Genomic DNA, 19,339 nt, shown 5'->3' with positions numbered 1-19,339 from the left:
AAGTATTTTATGGTAGCTAATTTCGAAGTTTCAAGTTTCATGAGTAACCCTCAGCCTACGTGAATTTAAATTTTCTTTGTTATTTTGGGAGTCATATCAGTAGGTCATTGTATAACTTTTGGACCAGTATGCCAGGAAGCAAGGGCTTATCCACGGAAAACATATTATCGCTGTTAACAGGACCACAACGAACAGCATCGGTATGTACAGACTTCGAACAGACCCTAAACTGCACTTAGACACAAATGTTGAACTTTTGTGGGGGAGGTAACCTAAGGAGAGGACCGATATGGGCCATTTTATAAGTTAAAATAAATTTGGACAAAATATTAGGGGATCCAAAGTTTGGACGAAATTGGTTGCCTCGTTCAGGAGATATCGTGCATACCATTTTAGTGAAATTTTGTAAATATTGGGGGGAAGTACCGGAGGTTGTGGACCGGTGTTGCCCATCTTCGAACTGAAACTAAGTTTGGACAAAATATGACGAAGGCCAAATTTTTATCTAAATCGGTTGATCACTTCGAGAGCTATCGTGCTCGCCAGCCACTACATATGGTGCTATAGGAGTTTTTTACACCTTTCGGGCTGTTTTCTCAAGAAGTATGGACTTGCCTCTAAAAAAACTTTTACAGTCGTAACTGAGGCAGCGAATGCAAGTTGTTCAACAAAAATCATAGTGATTCGAGAGCAGGTCTTAAAGTGAACATATCCGAAACTTTGTATGGGAGGTACCCGAAGGAGTGGACCGATATAACCCATCTTCGAACTTAAACTATGTTTGGTCAAAATATTACGAAAGCCAAATTTTGGACCGAATCGGTTGATCCGTTCGAGAGTTATCGTGCGCTCCAGCCAGCCAGACAGATAGACGGGCGGACATGGCTAAATCAACTCCAAATTGTCTGAAACGGATTTCGTCCAAACATACTTGGGGTCTTATTTCGATGAGGCACATTTTGCCCGTATGAAAGTGTATACTCGTATACCCTCTTTAGCATAAATGCTGAGGGTATAAAAATACAGCTGATTGTCACTTCTACCTTATATAAATGTGCCTTGTGACATTCATTCATTCGTGCAACAGGAAATAATTTTTTTTTTTCATTTCATAGAATTCTTTTAAATTTTTTTTTTTTCAAAGTGGTTTGTGCGGAACCTTTTTTTATAATAAAATGGAATGAATGCTATTTTAGGCATTAATAGGCAAAAGTTCATTCATTTTCACTACAGGAAATCATTTTTGAGAAAAAATGTCAAAAAGTCATACAACTGAAAGAAAATAATAACAGGAGTGGTGGAGCTAAATGTCATTTTCCTAGGTGAAAATTTTAGGGATGAAATTTCAGCATCAAAGAGCGCAAGGAAGCATAACCCATCATGCATTCCAAGATTACATATTTATTATAAGCTGATATATATTATCCTACGAAGCAACAACAGTGTGCACCAGATTTCCGATAAGGGCATGTTGAGTCAGGAATCCACAAAGCTATCTACAAGGCAGCTGGTCGGGTGAAGGAGTACTTAGGTTAGGTTAGGTTATGGGATGCCCAGCTGTCGTTGATTGTTGACAGCCACTTCACTCGGGACTAATGGTACATTGTGCTCATCCTTTAAAGATAGATAGAAAGGTGTAGGAGGGGAGAGAAAGTGAGAAAAACAGGAAAAGGAAAGAAGAAGGAAAGTAGATATAACACAGACGTGAGGAAGATGAATAAGTTAGTTAGTCTAGTCTAGGATGACCCGCCCCATTATCACTTAAGGCTCCTGCAGTAGGTTAACAAGTTCGACCTAATTCAAATGTGATTCTGAAATCTTTTTATTAGGTCTTTAGTCTTTTATCAGATATGACTTCAGCAAGAATGCCATGCTTCTTATGTGTCGAGGCCTTTAACGTCAATATTACACGTTTTTAAGTTAGACCTATAACTTTTAACAGTATTAGTTTTAATAGCGTAGCATTCTAACGCCTTTAGGGCAGCCTGGCTATCCACGTCAAACCGTGACTATCCTATCAGCATTGTCTGTCATTTCTACTAGTAGTTCTAAGGCCTTCAACACTACAAAGACTTCTTCCTGAAAAACACTGCAGTCGTCGTTAAGTTTGTACGAGCGTCTGATGTTCAGTTCATTACAATACATACCAGATCCCTTGCCGTCTTCCATCTTCGACCCATCAGTGAAAATGGATAGGCTATCGCGAAATGGTTCGCCCTGCTCAGTATAGCGTTCAATGCTGTCTGAGGGTTGTTTTTACTGCTAACCTGGACAGGTTGGAATTATTGTTCAGGGCCTCCCAACAGAAGAAGTCATAGATCTCCTTCCATATAGCCGATAACCAAGGGCCACTACCAGTTATTTCTTCTCCGTAGAGGTGGATGCCACAGTGGTGCAACGGTATGCACACTAGGGATGTCGAACGGGACAGGAAATCGGGATTTCGAAATTCCTTAACCCTGGTTTTCGGGATTTTTCGGGGCAATTTTGGGACTGCGGGATTTGTTGGGACTTGCCACTAAAGGAGTATTTTGTGAAGAAAAAAAAATACATTGAAAAATTAAATAAATTGAAGTTAATAAAATAAGAAAATAGCATTGTAGTAAAAAACAGGAGCATAACTGGGAGAAATTACACCCTTACCAAAAAAGCTAATTCGAAAGATGATTCTTATTAAACCAATGTCTTTAATTGTTTATTTTTTTCTTAACCCTGGAATCGATCACTGAACTTTATATAGTTTTCCATAAAAAATGTTAATTCACTCTGTGTCGTTTCACTTTGAGGAACACATTAACGACGCATAGCGAGGTCTGGGTTATATTATAACTCGAATAGCTTAAGCGACCTGAAAAATAAAATTTTCTTTCAATTTTAAACTATGATACAAAATTTGTACAAACTTTTAAAAATGCTGTTCGATAACAATTTTGTTCAGTTAAAAAAGTACTTGCAAGTTCTTTTTACTTACAAAGTTATCGAACAGACCTTATATGTTTTAAGAAACTATCTTTGACATATTCCTTCACGGAAAATTTTCTAAATGTATCTTAAATTATACCCTTCGTGGCTTAATTGATCAATTATACATTCAACAACTCATTCTATGGAAGATTATTCTTCCATATGTGGATAAAAACTCATTGAAAAGTATCTTCACAAATTCCGGGACCTGGAAGAAATAAATCCCGGGATTCGGTATTTGAGTAATTCCCAAAAAATCCCGGGTTTTCGGGGTTTCAGGATCGCCATCCCTAATGAACACCCGCCTTGCGCGCTGATGGTCTTGGATTCGATGCCCCGGCCAGGCAACATCAAATTTTCAACGGTGGCAAAATATAAAACTTCCAGCCATATAAAACTTCTCTACAACTCTAGGTCCCATATCATTGAGCTATTATAAATCGGGGTGCACTCATTGGTATGAGAGATGTCTCCCTTGTCCCTTGTGGGATGTTTTCCTGGTGTATAGTACCAACTCCGTCTTTGCTGAATTCAAACCAAGGTCATTATGGGGAGTTTACGTTGCAGCAATTTAGACAGTGTAGACAAAAATTGGCCACTGATTAGAATGATTACGTCATCTGCATAGGTATCCTGATTAGTTCCTAGTCCATAAAATTAAAGGAGCATTCTACTTACAATGTTAGAAATTATTAGTCTGGTCAAGTCAGGATAAAGAGGACACTCAGTAGCTCAAGAGCCGAGTTAATGGATTCGAGTTTCACATTAAATAACTCACCTTCTACGTCCAAGAAGGCAGCTAAGGTGAAATTCAAGTCATTCATGTTCTTTTCTATATATACCACAACCTCGTGTAACGCTGTTTCTGTCGATTTCCCTTTAATGCTGTGAATTAGTTATAAAGTCGTGATTTATATAAAATTTAATTTCTAAGGAGTACTTGGTGAGCACGGTTTGTCTGGGTAAGCATGCAATTTAATGACAAACGCCTTGAGAGCTTCAAATATCAGAGCGTTGTTCTCAAGAATAAATAAAAAGAAATTAAATTGACAGCGCTAAAACTGAAGGATGGGAAAGGTCTTCTATGGATAGAGTATAGGTGTTCTTTGGAGAGAATACCTCTAAAAGGTTTTCTGTGGTTAGATAACCTCTAAGAAAACTAACAGATTTTATATGTATAGAAGACCTCGAACAGGTATTCTGTAGATTATAAGATTTTTTAGGCGTCTTCTATCTTTGTAAGACCTGTTAGAGGTCTTCCATCCATAGAAGACCTGTTAGAATACATGGAGAGGTATTCAATTTTTAGAAGACCTGCCACTTGTCGTCTATCTGCATAGGCCCTCTTGGAGGCCTTCTATCTAAAGAAAAAGAAGAAGACTTACAAGAGAACATAGAATATGTAAGGAAGACATACGAGAGGTCATTCATTTCAAGGATATGAAGGAGCTCTTCGTTTTTTAGGACATCTTTTTATGCAAGACCTGTGTGTGATTTTCTATTTGGCAAATATTCCTGAGAGGTTTTTAATCTTTAGGAAACCTATGAGACCTGTCATTGAGAGGTAGTATATCTATAGAAAATATCTGAGACCATTTCCACCTTTATACATAATACCCCTAACCATTGATTCATAACAAATATTTAATCCATAGAAGAACTGAAACAGGTCTATTGCAAATATATATTACCCTAACCTCTATAGATGGGTTACTTCTATATAGAGATATTCTAATTATGGAAAAGTCTACACTGTACAGTACCATAGTAGAAAAACCAACCATTGCTCTGTTCCAGAACCTGCAAGAAGCTACTATTTTTTACTACGATAACATTTTTTCCTTTATGTTATCGGAAAAAATAGTAAAAATTAGTAGATTCTTGGAGTTCTGGAACAGACCACATGTGTTTATGTGTTTATTTGTCTTTTTAAGCCTTTACCTAATTAACTGCGTGTTGCGTGTGCGTTCAAAAATACAAAAACAAAATACATGTATTTCAAATTGAAAGCAAAAACAAATACATGTATTTTGTTTTTGTTTTTTTGAACGCACACGCAACACGCAGTTAATTAGGTAAAGGCTTTATTTAGAGTTTTGAAACACAACAACAAATATTCAAAAAATGTTTCAATTTGAAAACATTTGTTTTCGCAGTCAAAAAATACCAAGAATCACAAACAAAGTTCTCTGGTCATCATTATTGAATGCAAAACCACCTGGACCCATATTTGGAAATGGCAAAGTTCCCTATAGCAACAAGAAACCAACAACAGAAGGCATGGCAAATGCGAAGACGACAACACCGCCACCCTCACCTCCTCCTCCTCCTCCAGGGACACCACCGCCACAAACAAAAACCAAATTCGGACCATTAGCGGATGCAGATCGTATTTTTACTAATCTATATGGGCGACATGATTGGACGCTAAGAGGTGCCTTAGAACGTGGCGATTGGTATAAAACAAAGGAGATTCTCTGCAAAGGGCGAGAATGGATTGTTAATGAAATTAAAACCTCCGGGTTAAGAGGGCGTGGAGGTGCTGGTTTCCCCAGCGGTCTAAAATGGTCTTTTATGAGCGGTCCTTCAGATGGACGTCCAAGATTTTTAGTGGTCAATGCAGATGAAGGTGAACCGGGAACATGCAAAGATCGTGAAATTCTACGCCACGATCCACATAAGCTAATAGAGGGATGTCTTATTGCGGGAAGATCATTGGCCGCACAGGCAGCTTACATTTATGTGCGTGGGGAATTCTATAATGAAACGTGTAATTTGCAATTGGCCATCGCTGAAGCTTATCAATGCGGCTTGATTGGTCGCAATGCCTGCGAATCGGGATATGATTTTGATGTTTTCATACAGCGTGGTGCTGGGGCTTATATTTGTGGTGAGGAGACAGCATTAATTGAATCCATCGAGGGAAAGCAGGGTAAACCTAGGTTAAAGCCACCATTCCCAGCCGATGTTGGTCTCTTCGGGTGCCCAACAATGGTGACAAATGTCGAAACAGTGGCCGTTTCACCCACAATATGTCGTCGTGGTGGTAAATGGTTTGCCAGTTTTGGGCGCACACGCAATTGCGGCACTAAGCTATTCAATATCAGCGGCCATGTCAATAAACCCTGTACCGTGGAGGAGGAAATGTCCATGCCATTGCGTGAAATTATCGAACGTCATGCTGGTGGTGTACGTGGTGGTTGGGATAATCTTTTAGCTGTCATACCTGGAGGTTCTTCCACTCCAGTCATACCGAAAAAGATTTGTGATGATGTCCTCATGGATTATGATGGTTTGATGGCTGCGCAAACATCTCTGGGAACTGCTGCCATTATCGTTATGGACAAATCTACAGATATTATTCGAGCTATTGCCAGGCTTAGCCAATTTTATCGCCACGAAAGTTGTGGCCAGTGTACTCCCTGTCGTGAGGGTGTTCCATGGATGTCAAAACTAATGAATCGTTTTGTAACGGGAAATGCTGATCCCAGTGAAATTGATATGCTCTATGAAATTTCGAAACAAATTGAAGGTCACACAATTTGTGCTTTTGGTGATGGCGCTGCATGGCCACCGCAAGGTTTGATACGCCATTTTAGGCCAGAAATTGAAAAACGCATGAAAGCGTATGCGGATAAATTACCCAAAAAGGTACCGGTGAAATTGTGTAATCAAGCCAGGAAATAAATACACAAATTATGGTCTTGTTTCTGTTAAACGAAATTTCTTTTATTTTTTTCTTATACCACAGAATTCCGATAATTTCAACAACAAGAAAAGACCTCATAGAAGACTGCTTCTACGAACAGACCTCTAACAAATCTCTTATGGAGAGAAAACCTCCTACGGTTATTCCATGGATACAAGACTAGTCTTGTACGGATAGAAGACCTCAAACAGGTCTCCTGTAGATAGAACACCTCAACAGGCCTTCTGTGGATAGAAGATCTCTAAGAGATTTTCTATGGGTTGAATACCTCTAACAGTTCTTCTATGGGTGAATAATTTCTAATAGGCCTTCTTTGGAGAGAAGGCCTCTAATATGTCTTCTACGAATAAAGGATCTCTAACGGATCTTCTATGCATAAAGGACCTTTAAAAGGTCTCCTATGAATAGACCTTTGACAAGTTTTCTATGAAAAGAAGACCTCTAACAGGTCTTCTATTGGTAGCAGACCTCTAACAGGTCTACGTATAGAAGACCTCTAACAGGTATTCTATGTATAGAAGACCTTTAACAGGTCAGCTATGTATAGAAGTGGTCTTCTCCAGGACTCCTATGTATAGCAGACCAATGTATAGAAGAAGTCTAACAGGTGTTCTATGTATAGAAGACTTCTAAAGGGACTTCTATGTATAGAAGACCTCTAACATGTCCTCTATGTATAGAAGACCTCTAACAGGTCTTCTATGTATAGAAGACCTCTAACAGGTCTTCTATGTATAGAAGACTTGCAAAGCAGGTCTACGTATAGATGACCTCTAACAGGTCTTCTATGTATAGAAGACCTCGAACAGGTCTTCTATTGATAGCAGACCTCTATAATAATAATGATAACATACCTCTAACAGGTATTTTATGTACAGAAGACCTCTAACAGGTCTTTTATGTATAGAAGACCTCTAACAGGTCTTCTACGTATAGAATACCTCTAACAGGTCTTCTACGTATAGAAGAGCTCTAATAGGTCTTCTATGTATAGAAACCTCTAACAGGTCTTCTATTGATAGCAGAACTCTAACAGGTCTTCCATTGATAGCAGACCTATAACAGGTCTTCTATTGATAGCAGACCTCTAACAGCTATTCTATTGATAGCAGACCTATAACAGATCTTCCATTGATAGCAGACCTATAACAGGTCTTCCATTGATAGCAGAACTATAACAGGTCTGCTATGTATAGAAACCTCTAACAGGTGTTCTGTTGATAGCAGACCTCTAACAGGTCTTCTATTGATAGCAGACCTCTAACAGGTCTTCTATTGATAGCAGACCTATAACAGTTCTTCTATTGATAGCAGACCTCTAACAGGTCTACGTATAGAATACCTCTAACAGTTCTTCTGTTGATAGCAGACCTCTAACAGGTCTTCTATTGATAGCACACCTATAACAGGTCTTCTATGTATAGAAGACTTCTAACAGGTCTTCTATTGATAGCAGACCTCTAACAGGTCCACGTATAGAAGACCTCTAACTGGTCTTCTGTTGATAGCAGACCTATAACAGGTCTTCTGTTGGTAGCAGACCTCTAACAGGTCGTCTTTGTATAGAAGACCTCTAACAGGTATTCTATTGATAGCAGACCGCTAACAGGTCTTCTATTGATAGCAGACCTCTAACAGGTCTTCTATTGATAGCAGACTTCTAACAGGTCTTCTATTGATAGCAGACCTCTAACAGGTCTTCTATTGATAGCAGACCTCTAACAGGTCTTCTATTGATAGCACACCTATAACAGGTCTTCTATTGATAGCAGACTTCTAACAGATCTTCTATTGATAGCAGACCTCTTACAGGTCTTCTATTGATAGCACACCTATAACAGGTCTTCTATGTATAGAAGAGCTCTAACAGATCTTCTATTGATAGCAGACCTCTAACAGGTCTTCTATTGATAGCACACCTATAACAGGTCTTCTATTGATAGCAGACTTCTAACAGATCTTCTATTGATAGCAGACCTCTTACAGGTCTTCTATTGATAGCACGCCTATAACAGGTCTTCTATGTATAGAAGACCTCTAAAAGGTCTTCTATTGATAGCAGACCTCTAACAGGTCTTCTATTGATAGCACACCTATAACAGGTCTTCTATGTATAGAAGACCTCTAACAGGTCTTCTATTGATAGCAGACCTCTAACAGGTCTTCAATGTATAGAAGACCTCTAACAGGTCTTCTATTGATAGCAGACCTCTAACAGGTCCACGTATAGAAGACATCTAACTGGTCTTCTGTTGATAGCAGACCTCTAACAGGCCTTCTGTTGGTAGCAGACCTCTAACAGGTCGTCTTTGTATAGAAGACCTCTAACAGGTATTCTATTGATAGCAGACCGCTAACAGGTCTTCTATTGATAGCAGACCTATAACGGGTCTTCTATTGATAGCAGACCTCTAACAGGTCTTCTATTGATAGCAGACCTCTAACAGGTCTTCTACTGATAGCAGACCCTAACAGGTCTTCTATTGATAGCACACCTATAACAGGTCTTCTATTGATAGCAGACTTCTAACAGATCTTCTATTGATAGCAGACCTCTTACAGGTCTTCTATGTATAGAAACCTCTAACAGGTCTTCCATTGATAGCACATCTATAACAGGTCTTCTATGTATAGAAGACCTCTAACAGGTCTTCTATTGATAGCAGACCTCTAACAGGTCTTCAATGTATAGAAGACCTCTAACAGGTCTTCTATTGATAGCACACCTATAACAGGTCTTCTATGTATAGAAGACCTCTAACAGGTCTTCTATTGATAGTGATGATGTCCTCATGGATTATGATGGTTTGATGGCTGCGCAAACATCTCTGGGAACTGCTGCCATTATCGTTATGGACAAATCTACAGATATTATTCGAGCTATTGCCAGGCTTAGCCAATTTTATCGCCACGAAAGTTGTGGCCAGTGTACTCCCTGTCGTGAGGGTGTTCCATGGATGTCAAAACTAATGAATCGTTTTGTAACGGGAAATGCTGATCCCAGTGAAATTGATATGCTCTATGAAATTTCGAAACAAATTGAAGGTCACACAATTTGTGCTTTTGGTGATGGCGCTGCATGGCCACCGCAAGGTTTGATACGCCATTTTAGGCCAGAAATTGAAAAACGCATGAAAGCGTATGCGGATAAATTACCCAAAAAGGTACCGGTGAAATTGTGTAATCAAGCCAGGAAATAAATACACAAATTATGGTCTTGTTTCTGTTAAACGAAATTTCTTTTATTTTTTTCTTATACCACAGAATTCCGATAATTTCAACAACAAGAAAAGACCTCATAGAAGACTGCTTCTACGAACAGACCTCTAACAAATCTCTTATGGAGAGAAAACCTCCTACGGTTATTCCATGGATACAAGACTAGTCTTGTACGGATAGAAGACCTCAAACAGGTCTCCTGTAGATAGAACACCTCAACAGGCCTTCTGTGGATAGAAGATCTCTAAGAGATTTTCTATGGGTTGAATACCTCTAACAGTTCTTCTATGGGTGAATAATTTCTAATAGGCCTTCTTTGGAGAGAAGGCCTCTAATATGTCTTCTACGAATAAAGGATCTCTAACGGATCTTCTATGCATAAAGGACCTTTAAAAGGTCTCCTATGAATAGACCTTTGACAAGTTTTCTATGAAAAGAAGACCTCTAACAGGTCTTCTATTGGTAGCAGACCTCTAACAGGTCTACGTATAGAAGACCTCTAACAGGTATTCTATGTATAGAAGACCTTTAACAGGTCAGCTATGTATAGAAGTGGTCTTCTCCAGGACTCCTATGTATAGCAGACCAATGTATAGAAGAAGTCTAACAGGTGTTCTATGTATAGAAGACTTCTAAAGGGACTTCTATGTATAGAAGACCTCTAACATGTCCTCTATGTATAGAAGACCTCTAACAGGTCTTCTATGTATAGAAGACCTCTAACAGGTCTTCTATGTATAGAAGACTTGCAAAGCAGGTCTACGTATAGATGACCTCTAACAGGTCTTCTATGTATAGAAGACCTCGAACAGGTCTTCTATTGATAGCAGACCTCTATAATAATAATGATAACATACCTCTAACAGGTATTTTATGTACAGAAGACCTCTAACAGGTCTTTTATGTATAGAAGACCTCTAACAGGTCTTCTACGTATAGAATACCTCTAACAGGTCTTCTACGTATAGAAGAGCTCTAATAGGTCTTCTATGTATAGAAACCTCTAACAGGTCTTCTATTGATAGCAGAACTCTAACAGGTCTTCCATTGATAGCAGACCTATAACAGGTCTTCTATTGATAGCAGACCTCTAACAGCTATTCTATTGATAGCAGACCTATAACAGATCTTCCATTGATAGCAGACCTATAACAGGTCTTCCATTGATAGCAGAACTATAACAGGTCTGCTATGTATAGAAACCTCTAACAGGTGTTCTGTTGATAGCAGACCTCTAACAGGTCTTCTATTGATAGCAGACCTCTAACAGGTCTTCTATTGATAGCAGACCTATAACAGTTCTTCTATTGATAGCAGACCTCTAACAGGTCTACGTATAGAATACCTCTAACAGTTCTTCTGTTGATAGCAGACCTCTAACAGGTCTTCTATTGATAGCACACCTATAACAGGTCTTCTATGTATAGAAGACTTCTAACAGGTCTTCTATTGATAGCAGACCTCTAACAGGTCCACGTATAGAAGACCTCTAACTGGTCTTCTGTTGATAGCAGACCTATAACAGGTCTTCTGTTGGTAGCAGACCTCTAACAGGTCGTCTTTGTATAGAAGACCTCTAACAGGTATTCTATTGATAGCAGACCGCTAACAGGTCTTCTATTGATAGCAGACCTCTAACAGGTCTTCTATTGATAGCAGACTTCTAACAGGTCTTCTATTGATAGCAGACCTCTAACAGGTCTTCTATTGATAGCAGACCTCTAACAGGTCTTCTATTGATAGCACACCTATAACAGGTCTTCTATTGATAGCAGACTTCTAACAGATCTTCTATTGATAGCAGACCTCTTACAGGTCTTCTATTGATAGCACACCTATAACAGGTCTTCTATGTATAGAAGAGCTCTAACAGATCTTCTATTGATAGCAGACCTCTAACAGGTCTTCTATTGATAGCACACCTATAACAGGTCTTCTATTGATAGCAGACTTCTAACAGATCTTCTATTGATAGCAGACCTCTTACAGGTCTTCTATTGATAGCACGCCTATAACAGGTCTTCTATGTATAGAAGACCTCTAAAAGGTCTTCTATTGATAGCAGACCTCTAACAGGTCTTCTATTGATAGCACACCTATAACAGGTCTTCTATGTATAGAAGACCTCTAACAGGTCTTCTATTGATAGCAGACCTCTAACAGGTCTTCAATGTATAGAAGACCTCTAACAGGTCTTCTATTGATAGCAGACCTCTAACAGGTCCACGTATAGAAGACATCTAACTGGTCTTCTGTTGATAGCAGACCTCTAACAGGTCTTCTGTTGGTAGCAGACCTCTAACAGGTCGTCTTTGTATAGAAGACCTCTAACAGGTATTCTATTGATAGCAGACCGCTAACAGGTCTTCTATTGATAGCAGACCTATAACGGGTCTTCTATTGATAGCAGACCTCTAACAGGTCTTCTATTGATAGCAGACCTCTAACAGGTCTTCTACTGATAGCAGACCCTAACAGGTCTTCTATTGATAGCACACCTATAACAGGTCTTCTATTGATAGCAGACTTCTAACAGATCTTCTATTGATAGCAGACCTCTTACAGGTCTTCTATGTATAGAAACCTCTAACAGGTCTTCCATTGATAGCACATCTATAACAGGTCTTCTATGTATAGAAGACCTCTAACAGGTCTTCTATTGATAGCAGACCTCTAACAGGTCTTCAATGTATAGAAGACCTCTAACAGGTCTTCTATTGATAGCACACCTATAACAGGTCTTCTATGTATAGAAGACCTCTAACAGGTCTTCTATTGATAGCAGACCTCTAACAGGTCTTCTATTGATAGCACACCTATAACAGGTCTTCTATGTATAGAAGACCTCTAACAGGTCTTCTATTGATAGCAGACCTCTAACAGGTCTTCAATGTATAGAAGACCTCTAACAGGTCTTCTATTGATAGCAGACCTCTAACAGGTCCACGTATAGAAGACCTCTAACTGGTCTTCTGTTGATAGCAGACCTCTAACAGGTCTTCTGTTGGTAGCAGACCTCTAACAGGTCGTCTTTGTATAGAAGACCGCTAACAGGTCTTATATTGATAGCAGACCTCTAACGGGTCTCTATTGACAGCAGACCTCTAACAGGTCTTCTATTGATAGCAGACCTCTAACAGGTCTTCTACTGATAGCAGACCTCTAACAGGTCTTCTATTGATAGCACACCTATAACAGGTCTTCTATTGATAGCAGACTTCTAACAGATCTTCTATTGATAGCAGACCTCTTACAGGTCTTCTATGTATAGAAACCTCTAACAGGTCTTCTATTGATAGCAGACTTCTAACAGGTCTTCCATTGATAGCACATCTATAACAGGTCTTCTATGTATAGAAGACCTCTAACAGGTCTTCTATTGATAGCAGACCTCTAACAGGTCTTATATGTATAGAAGACCTCTAACAGGTCTTCTATTGATAGCACACCTATAACAGGTCTTCTATGTATAGAAGACCTCTAACAGGTCTTCTATTGATAGCAGACCTCTAACGGGTCTTCTATTGATAGCAGACCTCTAACAGGTCTTCTATTGATAGCAGACCTCTAACAGATCTTCTATTGATAGCAGACCTCTTACAGGTCTTCTATGTATAGAAACCTCTAAGAGGTCTTCTATTGATAGCAGGTCTTCCATTGATAGCACATCTATAACAGGTCTTCTATGTATAGAAGACCTCTAACAGGTCTTCTATTGACAGCAGACCTCTAACAGGTCTTCAATGTATAGAAGACCTCTAACAGGTCTTCTATTGATAGCACACCTATAACAGGTCTTCTATTGATAGCAGACCTCTAACAGGTCTTCTATTGATAGCACACCTATAACAGGTCTTCTATGTATAGAAGACCTCTAACAGGTCTTCTATTGATAGCAGACCTCTAACAGGTCTTCAATGTATATAAGACCTCTAACAGGTCTTCTATTGATAGCAGACCTCTAACAGGTCCACGTATAGAAGACCTCTAACTGGTCTTCTGTTGATAGCAGACCTCTAACAGGTCTTCTGTTGGTAGCAGACCTCTAACAGGTCGTCTTTGTATAGAAGACCGCTAACAGGTCTTATATTGATAGCAGACCTCTAACGGGTCTTCTATTGACAGCAGACCTCTAACAGGTCTTCTATTGATAGCAGACCTCTAACAGGTCTTCTACTGATAGCAGACCTCTAACAGGTCTTCTATTGATAGCACACCTATAACAGGTCTTCTATTGATAGCAGACTTCTAACAGATCTTGTATTGATAGCAGACCTCTTACAGGTCTTCTATGTATAGAAACCTCTAACAGGTCTTCTATTGATAGCAGACTTCTAACAGGTCTTCCATTGATAGCACATCTATAACAGGTCTTCTATGTATAGAAGACCTCTAACAGGTCTTTTATTGATAGCAGACCTCTAACAGGTCTTCTATTGATAGCAGACCTCTAACAGGTCTTCCATTGATAGCACACCTATAACAGGTCTTCTATGTATAGAAGACCTCTAACAGGTCTTCTATTGATAGCAGACCTCTAACGGGTCTTCTATTGATAGCAGACCTCTAACAGGTCTTCTATTGATAGCAGACCTCTAACAGGTCTTCTACTGATAGCAGACCTCTAACAGGTCTTCTATTGATAGCACACCTATAACAGGTCTTCTATTGATAGCAGACTTCTAACAGATCTTCTATTGATAGCAGACCTCTTACAGGTCTTCTATGTATAGAAACCTCTAACAGGTCTTCTATTGATAGCAGACTTCTAACAGGTCTTCCATTGATAGCACATCTATAACAGGACTTCTATGTATAGAAGACCTCTAACAGGTCTTCTATTGATAGCAGACCTCTAACAGGTCTTCAATGTATAGAAGACCTCTAACAGGTCTTCTATTGATAGCAGACCTCTAACAGGTCTTCTATTGATAGCACACTTATAACAGGTCTTCTATGTATAGAAGACCTCTAACAGGTCTTCTATGTATAGAAGACCTCTAACAGGTCTTCTATTGATAGCAGACCTCTAACAGGTCTTCTATTGATAGCACACCTATAACAGGTCTTCTATGTATTGAAGACCTCTAACAGTTCTTCTATTGATAGCAGACCTCTAACAGGTCTTCAATGTATAGAAGACCTCTAACAGATCTTCTATTGATAGCAGACCTCTAACAGGTCCACGTATAGAAGACCTCTAACTGGTCTTCTGTTGATAGCAGACCTCTAACAGGTCTTCTGTTGGTGGCAGACCTCTAACAGATCGTCTTTGTATAGAAGACCTCTAACAGGTCTTCTATTGATAGCAGACCTCTAACAGGTCTTCCATTGATAGCACATCTATAACAGGTCTTCTATGTATAGAAGACCTCTAACAGGTCTTCTATTGATAGCAGACCACTAACAGGTCTTCAATGTATAGAAGACCTCTAACAGGTCTTCTATTGATAGCACACTTATAACAGGTCTTCCATGTATAGAAGACCTTCCATACTCCATACTTCTGAGATATGGACTCCGAAATTTCCCAATGAAATTTTATGTTATTCCCCTATACCAGTATTGTGTAGATAAAAGACAAAAAACCTCTGGTAGGCCTTTAATACATTTAAGTACTCACACATGTCTTCTACATATAAACGACCTCTACGACTTTCATGGAGAAGTTATTAAAATTTCAACATACAAATGTTTTCTCTTTGTATTTCCAGATCTACACATCGCGCGGACGTAATCATCGCATACACCTGCAATTATGGGACACGGCGGGACAGGAAAGATTTCGTTCTCTGACCACGGCATTTTATCGCGATGCAATGGGTTTTCTTCTCATCTTCGATCTAACAAGTGAAAAATCATTTTTAGAAATTTCCAACTGGCTGGAACAGCTGCGGCAACATGCCTATTCCGAAGATCCTGATGTTGTGTTATGTGGTAATAAATGTGATTTACATTCTATCCGAGTAATATCCCACGAACAGGCTACAGCATTAGCGGATCGCTATAAATTACCATATATTGAGACAAGCGCATGTACCGGCTTTAACGTTAGTGCAGCTGTAGAGCTTCTGGTGGGTAGGGTAATGGATCGTATGGAAAATGCTGTTGCAAATGCTGAACTAGCGCGATTAATGTCCACAACACGTTTGAATGCAATTAATCCTCAAGCATTGAGGATGGTCCTGCAAAAGGGTGAAGAACCGCCAACGACAGAAGAGAGTGGGAGACATAGTTGTAGTTGTTGAATTTCCTTTTGTTTCTCTCCCCACCAATTTTTTGTCCGTTTCCTTGTTTCAAAGGATAATTTAATGATCCTTTAATAAATAACCTACCCTAGATAGAACTGCTGTTTGGTACAATAAATTTAAGTAAGTTGAATATGTTATTTGTATGTGTTTTGAGTGGTTTTAAAATAAAAAAAGAAATAAATTAAACAAAAAACTAAGTATATTATAAAATAATGCTCAATAAGTTTTTATAACTGAATGTTTGTTAATAAAAAATTCATACATATACAACATATTTTATATTAATAAATAATATAATAAATATATTTGTTTACAAAGTATTAATCTTTTTGATTTTCTTTCTCTATTTGATATTTAGAAAAGGAAGTTTATAGAAATACAGTCGAAATCGTTTATAACGTCGGTCAAGGTACCGACGGAATTGGTCGGTATAACCGATATGTCGTTATAAGCGGTAGGGCTATAAAGGGCCCCAGAGATTTTGGACTTTTGGATGTCGTCATTATAACCGATACGACGTTATAAACGACGACGTTATAAGCGATTTCGACTGTACATAAAAATAAGAAATCCAAATTGGAACGAATTCAAATTTGGATTTCTTATTTTTATGTATTTATCCGAAGGTTTAAGATAAGATAATGAATTCGGTAAGTTAACACTTTTACAAGATCAAAATGTTTAACACTTTGTAGTTAAAAGATTGCTAAAGTTACGAGTCCTCATCTGACAGCAGTTTCAAATTAGTCGATATCAGCATAAGGTTAAAGATTTTTTTTAATTATTTACTTTTGCACAATTGAATGAACTGTTGTCTATTGATGAATAGTAGAAGGTGCAGTGTACCACGAAATATGACCATAGTTGCATCAAACGAAGTGTTTTTAATCAACGCTCAAAAATGTGGCTAAAAAGTTAATTTTCGCGGAAGCTATATGCGGTCATAGCTGATATGAATAAAACACGTAAATCAAACGAGTTTTTTACGTTGTTATTCTATTGACGGTTAAACCCTTTAAATAACGGATATCTGTCAAAAGTAAAAGTAGAAGAATGAAAATAAAGATTACACTTCTAATGTATCACATTTCAAAATTTCCACTGCATCCCCCTTACGCATAATATGATATGTATATTGACCATGTAGCCCAAACAGCATCAGAGTAATCCACTGCCAAAGGCCAAAATTTATGGCCTGTTTCACTAAGACGATTCGAATTCAAATTCGTTCGAATTACTACCAAACTTATCTCGCCATCTATTCCTTGGCCTGCCAATTCTGCGTGCACCGCCAAGCGGTCCGTGTTTATACGCCTTTTTAGCGGGTTCATCATCGCTCATTCTTATGATATGGCCTAGCCAACGCAATCGCTGCATTTCGATACGTTTAACAATATTGATGTCGTTGTATAGCAGATACAACTCGACGTCGATATTCACCGTCAAAGCAGATTGGTCGGTAGATCTTTCGAAGAATTTTTCTCTCAAACACACCATGCACTGACATGTCTGCTTGCACAAGTACCCAGGCTCCGGAGACATACATCAGCACGGGTAGTATCAATGTTTTGTAGAGCGTTATTTTTGTTTGACGAGATGTGGCTTTGTTTTTAAACTGCTTACTTAAACCAAAGTAGCCTCTGTTGGCCAATACAATTCTTCTTTTTATTTCACAACTGATGTCGTTTGTTGTGTTTACGGAAGTGCCGAGGTAGACGTAGTCTTTTACTACCTCAATATTATAGGAACCAACTTCCATAGTTGGTCCGAGCTCAATGGACGCATTGCGCGTCGACACCATCAACTTGGTCTTCTCACCGTTTACCGCCAGACCCACTTTAGCAGATTCTCCTTCGACCTTCATAAAGGTATCAGTTACTTCTTTTACTGATCGGCCTATGATGTCTATATCATCAGCATAAGCAAGTAACATCTGACTATTAGTGTAGATTGTGCCACTTCTTTTGACGTTTGCCTCTCGTATAACCTTTTCCAGCAGGATGTTGAAGATATCACACGAAAGGCTGTCTCCTTGTCTGAAACGTCTTTTGGTACCAAACTCTACGGAGAGGTTCTTTCCTATTTTAACTGAGGACCTCGTGTCAGTTAAAGTCATTTTGCAAAGCCGGATGAGCTTTGCGGGGATCCCAAATTCAAACATGGCTTGGAATACCTTTGAATGCAGCGGGCTGTCGAAGGCTGCTTTATAATAGACAAAAAGGTGGTAGGTGTCGATCTGCATCTCTTGGGTCTGTTCCAGGATTTGCCGCATGGTAAATATCTGGTCAATGGTGGACTTGCCTGGTCTAAAGCCGCATTGGTATGGACCAATTATCTCGTTGACCATAGGCTTTAGTCGTTTGCACAATATCCCTGACACGATCTTGTAGGCAATAGGGAGTAGACTTATGCCCCTATAGTTAGAGCATACATTCTTATCTCCCTTCTTGTGGACGGGGCACAGAATACTCAGGTTCCAATCGTCGGGTACTCGTTCCTTCTGCCAGATGGTGCTAACTAGCTGATGAATACATCTTATCAGCGTGTCGCCTACGGTTTTTAACAGCTCGGCTGGTAAGCCATCGGCTCCTTCTGCCTTATTATTGCGGTTTATTGCTGTCTTTACCTCATTTTGGCTGGGCGGTATACATTCAATACCATCTTCTGGGATTGGGACTGTGGTATCTTCGTCGTCTTCGCTGCTATTGGATACCAACAGTTTTGAAAAATGCTCTTTCCATATCCTGAGTACACTATCTGTATCAGTTACCAAATTACCTTGCTGGTCTCTACAGGAGGATGTGCCTGTACCAAAGCCATCAGTTTGATGCTTGACTCTTTGGTAGAATTTTCGGACTTTATTCTGGCTCCTGTACATCTCGATTTTTTCACGCTCCCGCTTTTCCATCTCTCTCTTTTTCCTGCGGAAAAGACGTTTCTCCTCTCTCCTTTTCTCCCGGTATCTCTCACGTGCGCTACGCGTTGCTACGGATTGTAAAGTAGCCCTATGTGTCTTCGGTGACAGCACGACACTCCTGATCATACCATGGATTCCTTGTTGGAGGTCTCTGGTATCCAAGTATGGATTTTGCGGCTGTTTGCATGGAGTGGGCAATGATTTGCCATTGCGCTGATATGTTATCGGGATGAGGAGTGCTTTGATTAAGCAATTGGGCTAGTTGAGTGGAATATGCTG

At 39.2% G+C, this 19,339-nt stretch overlaps 2 protein-coding genes and 1 pseudogene across 6 annotated transcripts in view; all 3 read left to right on the top strand.

Annotated features, from left to right (window-relative positions):
• Rab27 (RAS oncogene family member Rab27) overlaps nt 1-16,351 on the top strand; it is a 105,970-nt gene extending 89,619 nt beyond the window's left edge. For all 5 annotated transcript variants that reach the window (XM_073976401.1, XM_073976399.1, XM_073976397.1 and 2 more), the window contains one exon: nt 15,607-16,351. In XM_073976401.1, the coding sequence (XP_073832502.1) occupies nt 15,607-16,140 (534 nt within the window). In that variant the 3' untranslated portion in view covers nt 16,141-16,351. The remainder of the gene's footprint in view (nt 1-15,606) is intronic.
• On the top strand, nt 5,052-6,682 carry LOC141398758 (NADH dehydrogenase [ubiquinone] flavoprotein 1, mitochondrial pseudogene; annotated as a pseudogene).
• Nucleotides 9,458-9,903, top strand: LOC141398761 (NADH dehydrogenase [ubiquinone] flavoprotein 1, mitochondrial-like). Its single transcript, XM_073976402.1, has one exon. The coding sequence runs from the start codon at nt 9,466-9,468 to the stop codon at nt 9,871-9,873; it is 408 nt and encodes a 135-aa protein (XP_073832503.1). The 5' UTR covers nt 9,458-9,465; the 3' UTR covers nt 9,874-9,903.
• Nucleotides 16,352-19,339: the final 2,988 nt, after the last annotated feature.

This window comes from Musca autumnalis, unplaced genomic scaffold (genome assembly GCF_047663935.1).
Source record: "Musca autumnalis isolate F117 unplaced genomic scaffold, ASM4766393v1 scaffold_3, whole genome shotgun sequence".
Taxonomy (NCBI): domain Eukaryota; kingdom Metazoa; phylum Arthropoda; class Insecta; order Diptera; family Muscidae; genus Musca; species Musca autumnalis.
Note: the sequence above shows the minus strand (reverse complement) of the source record. Positions and strands in the feature narration are given on the sequence as shown.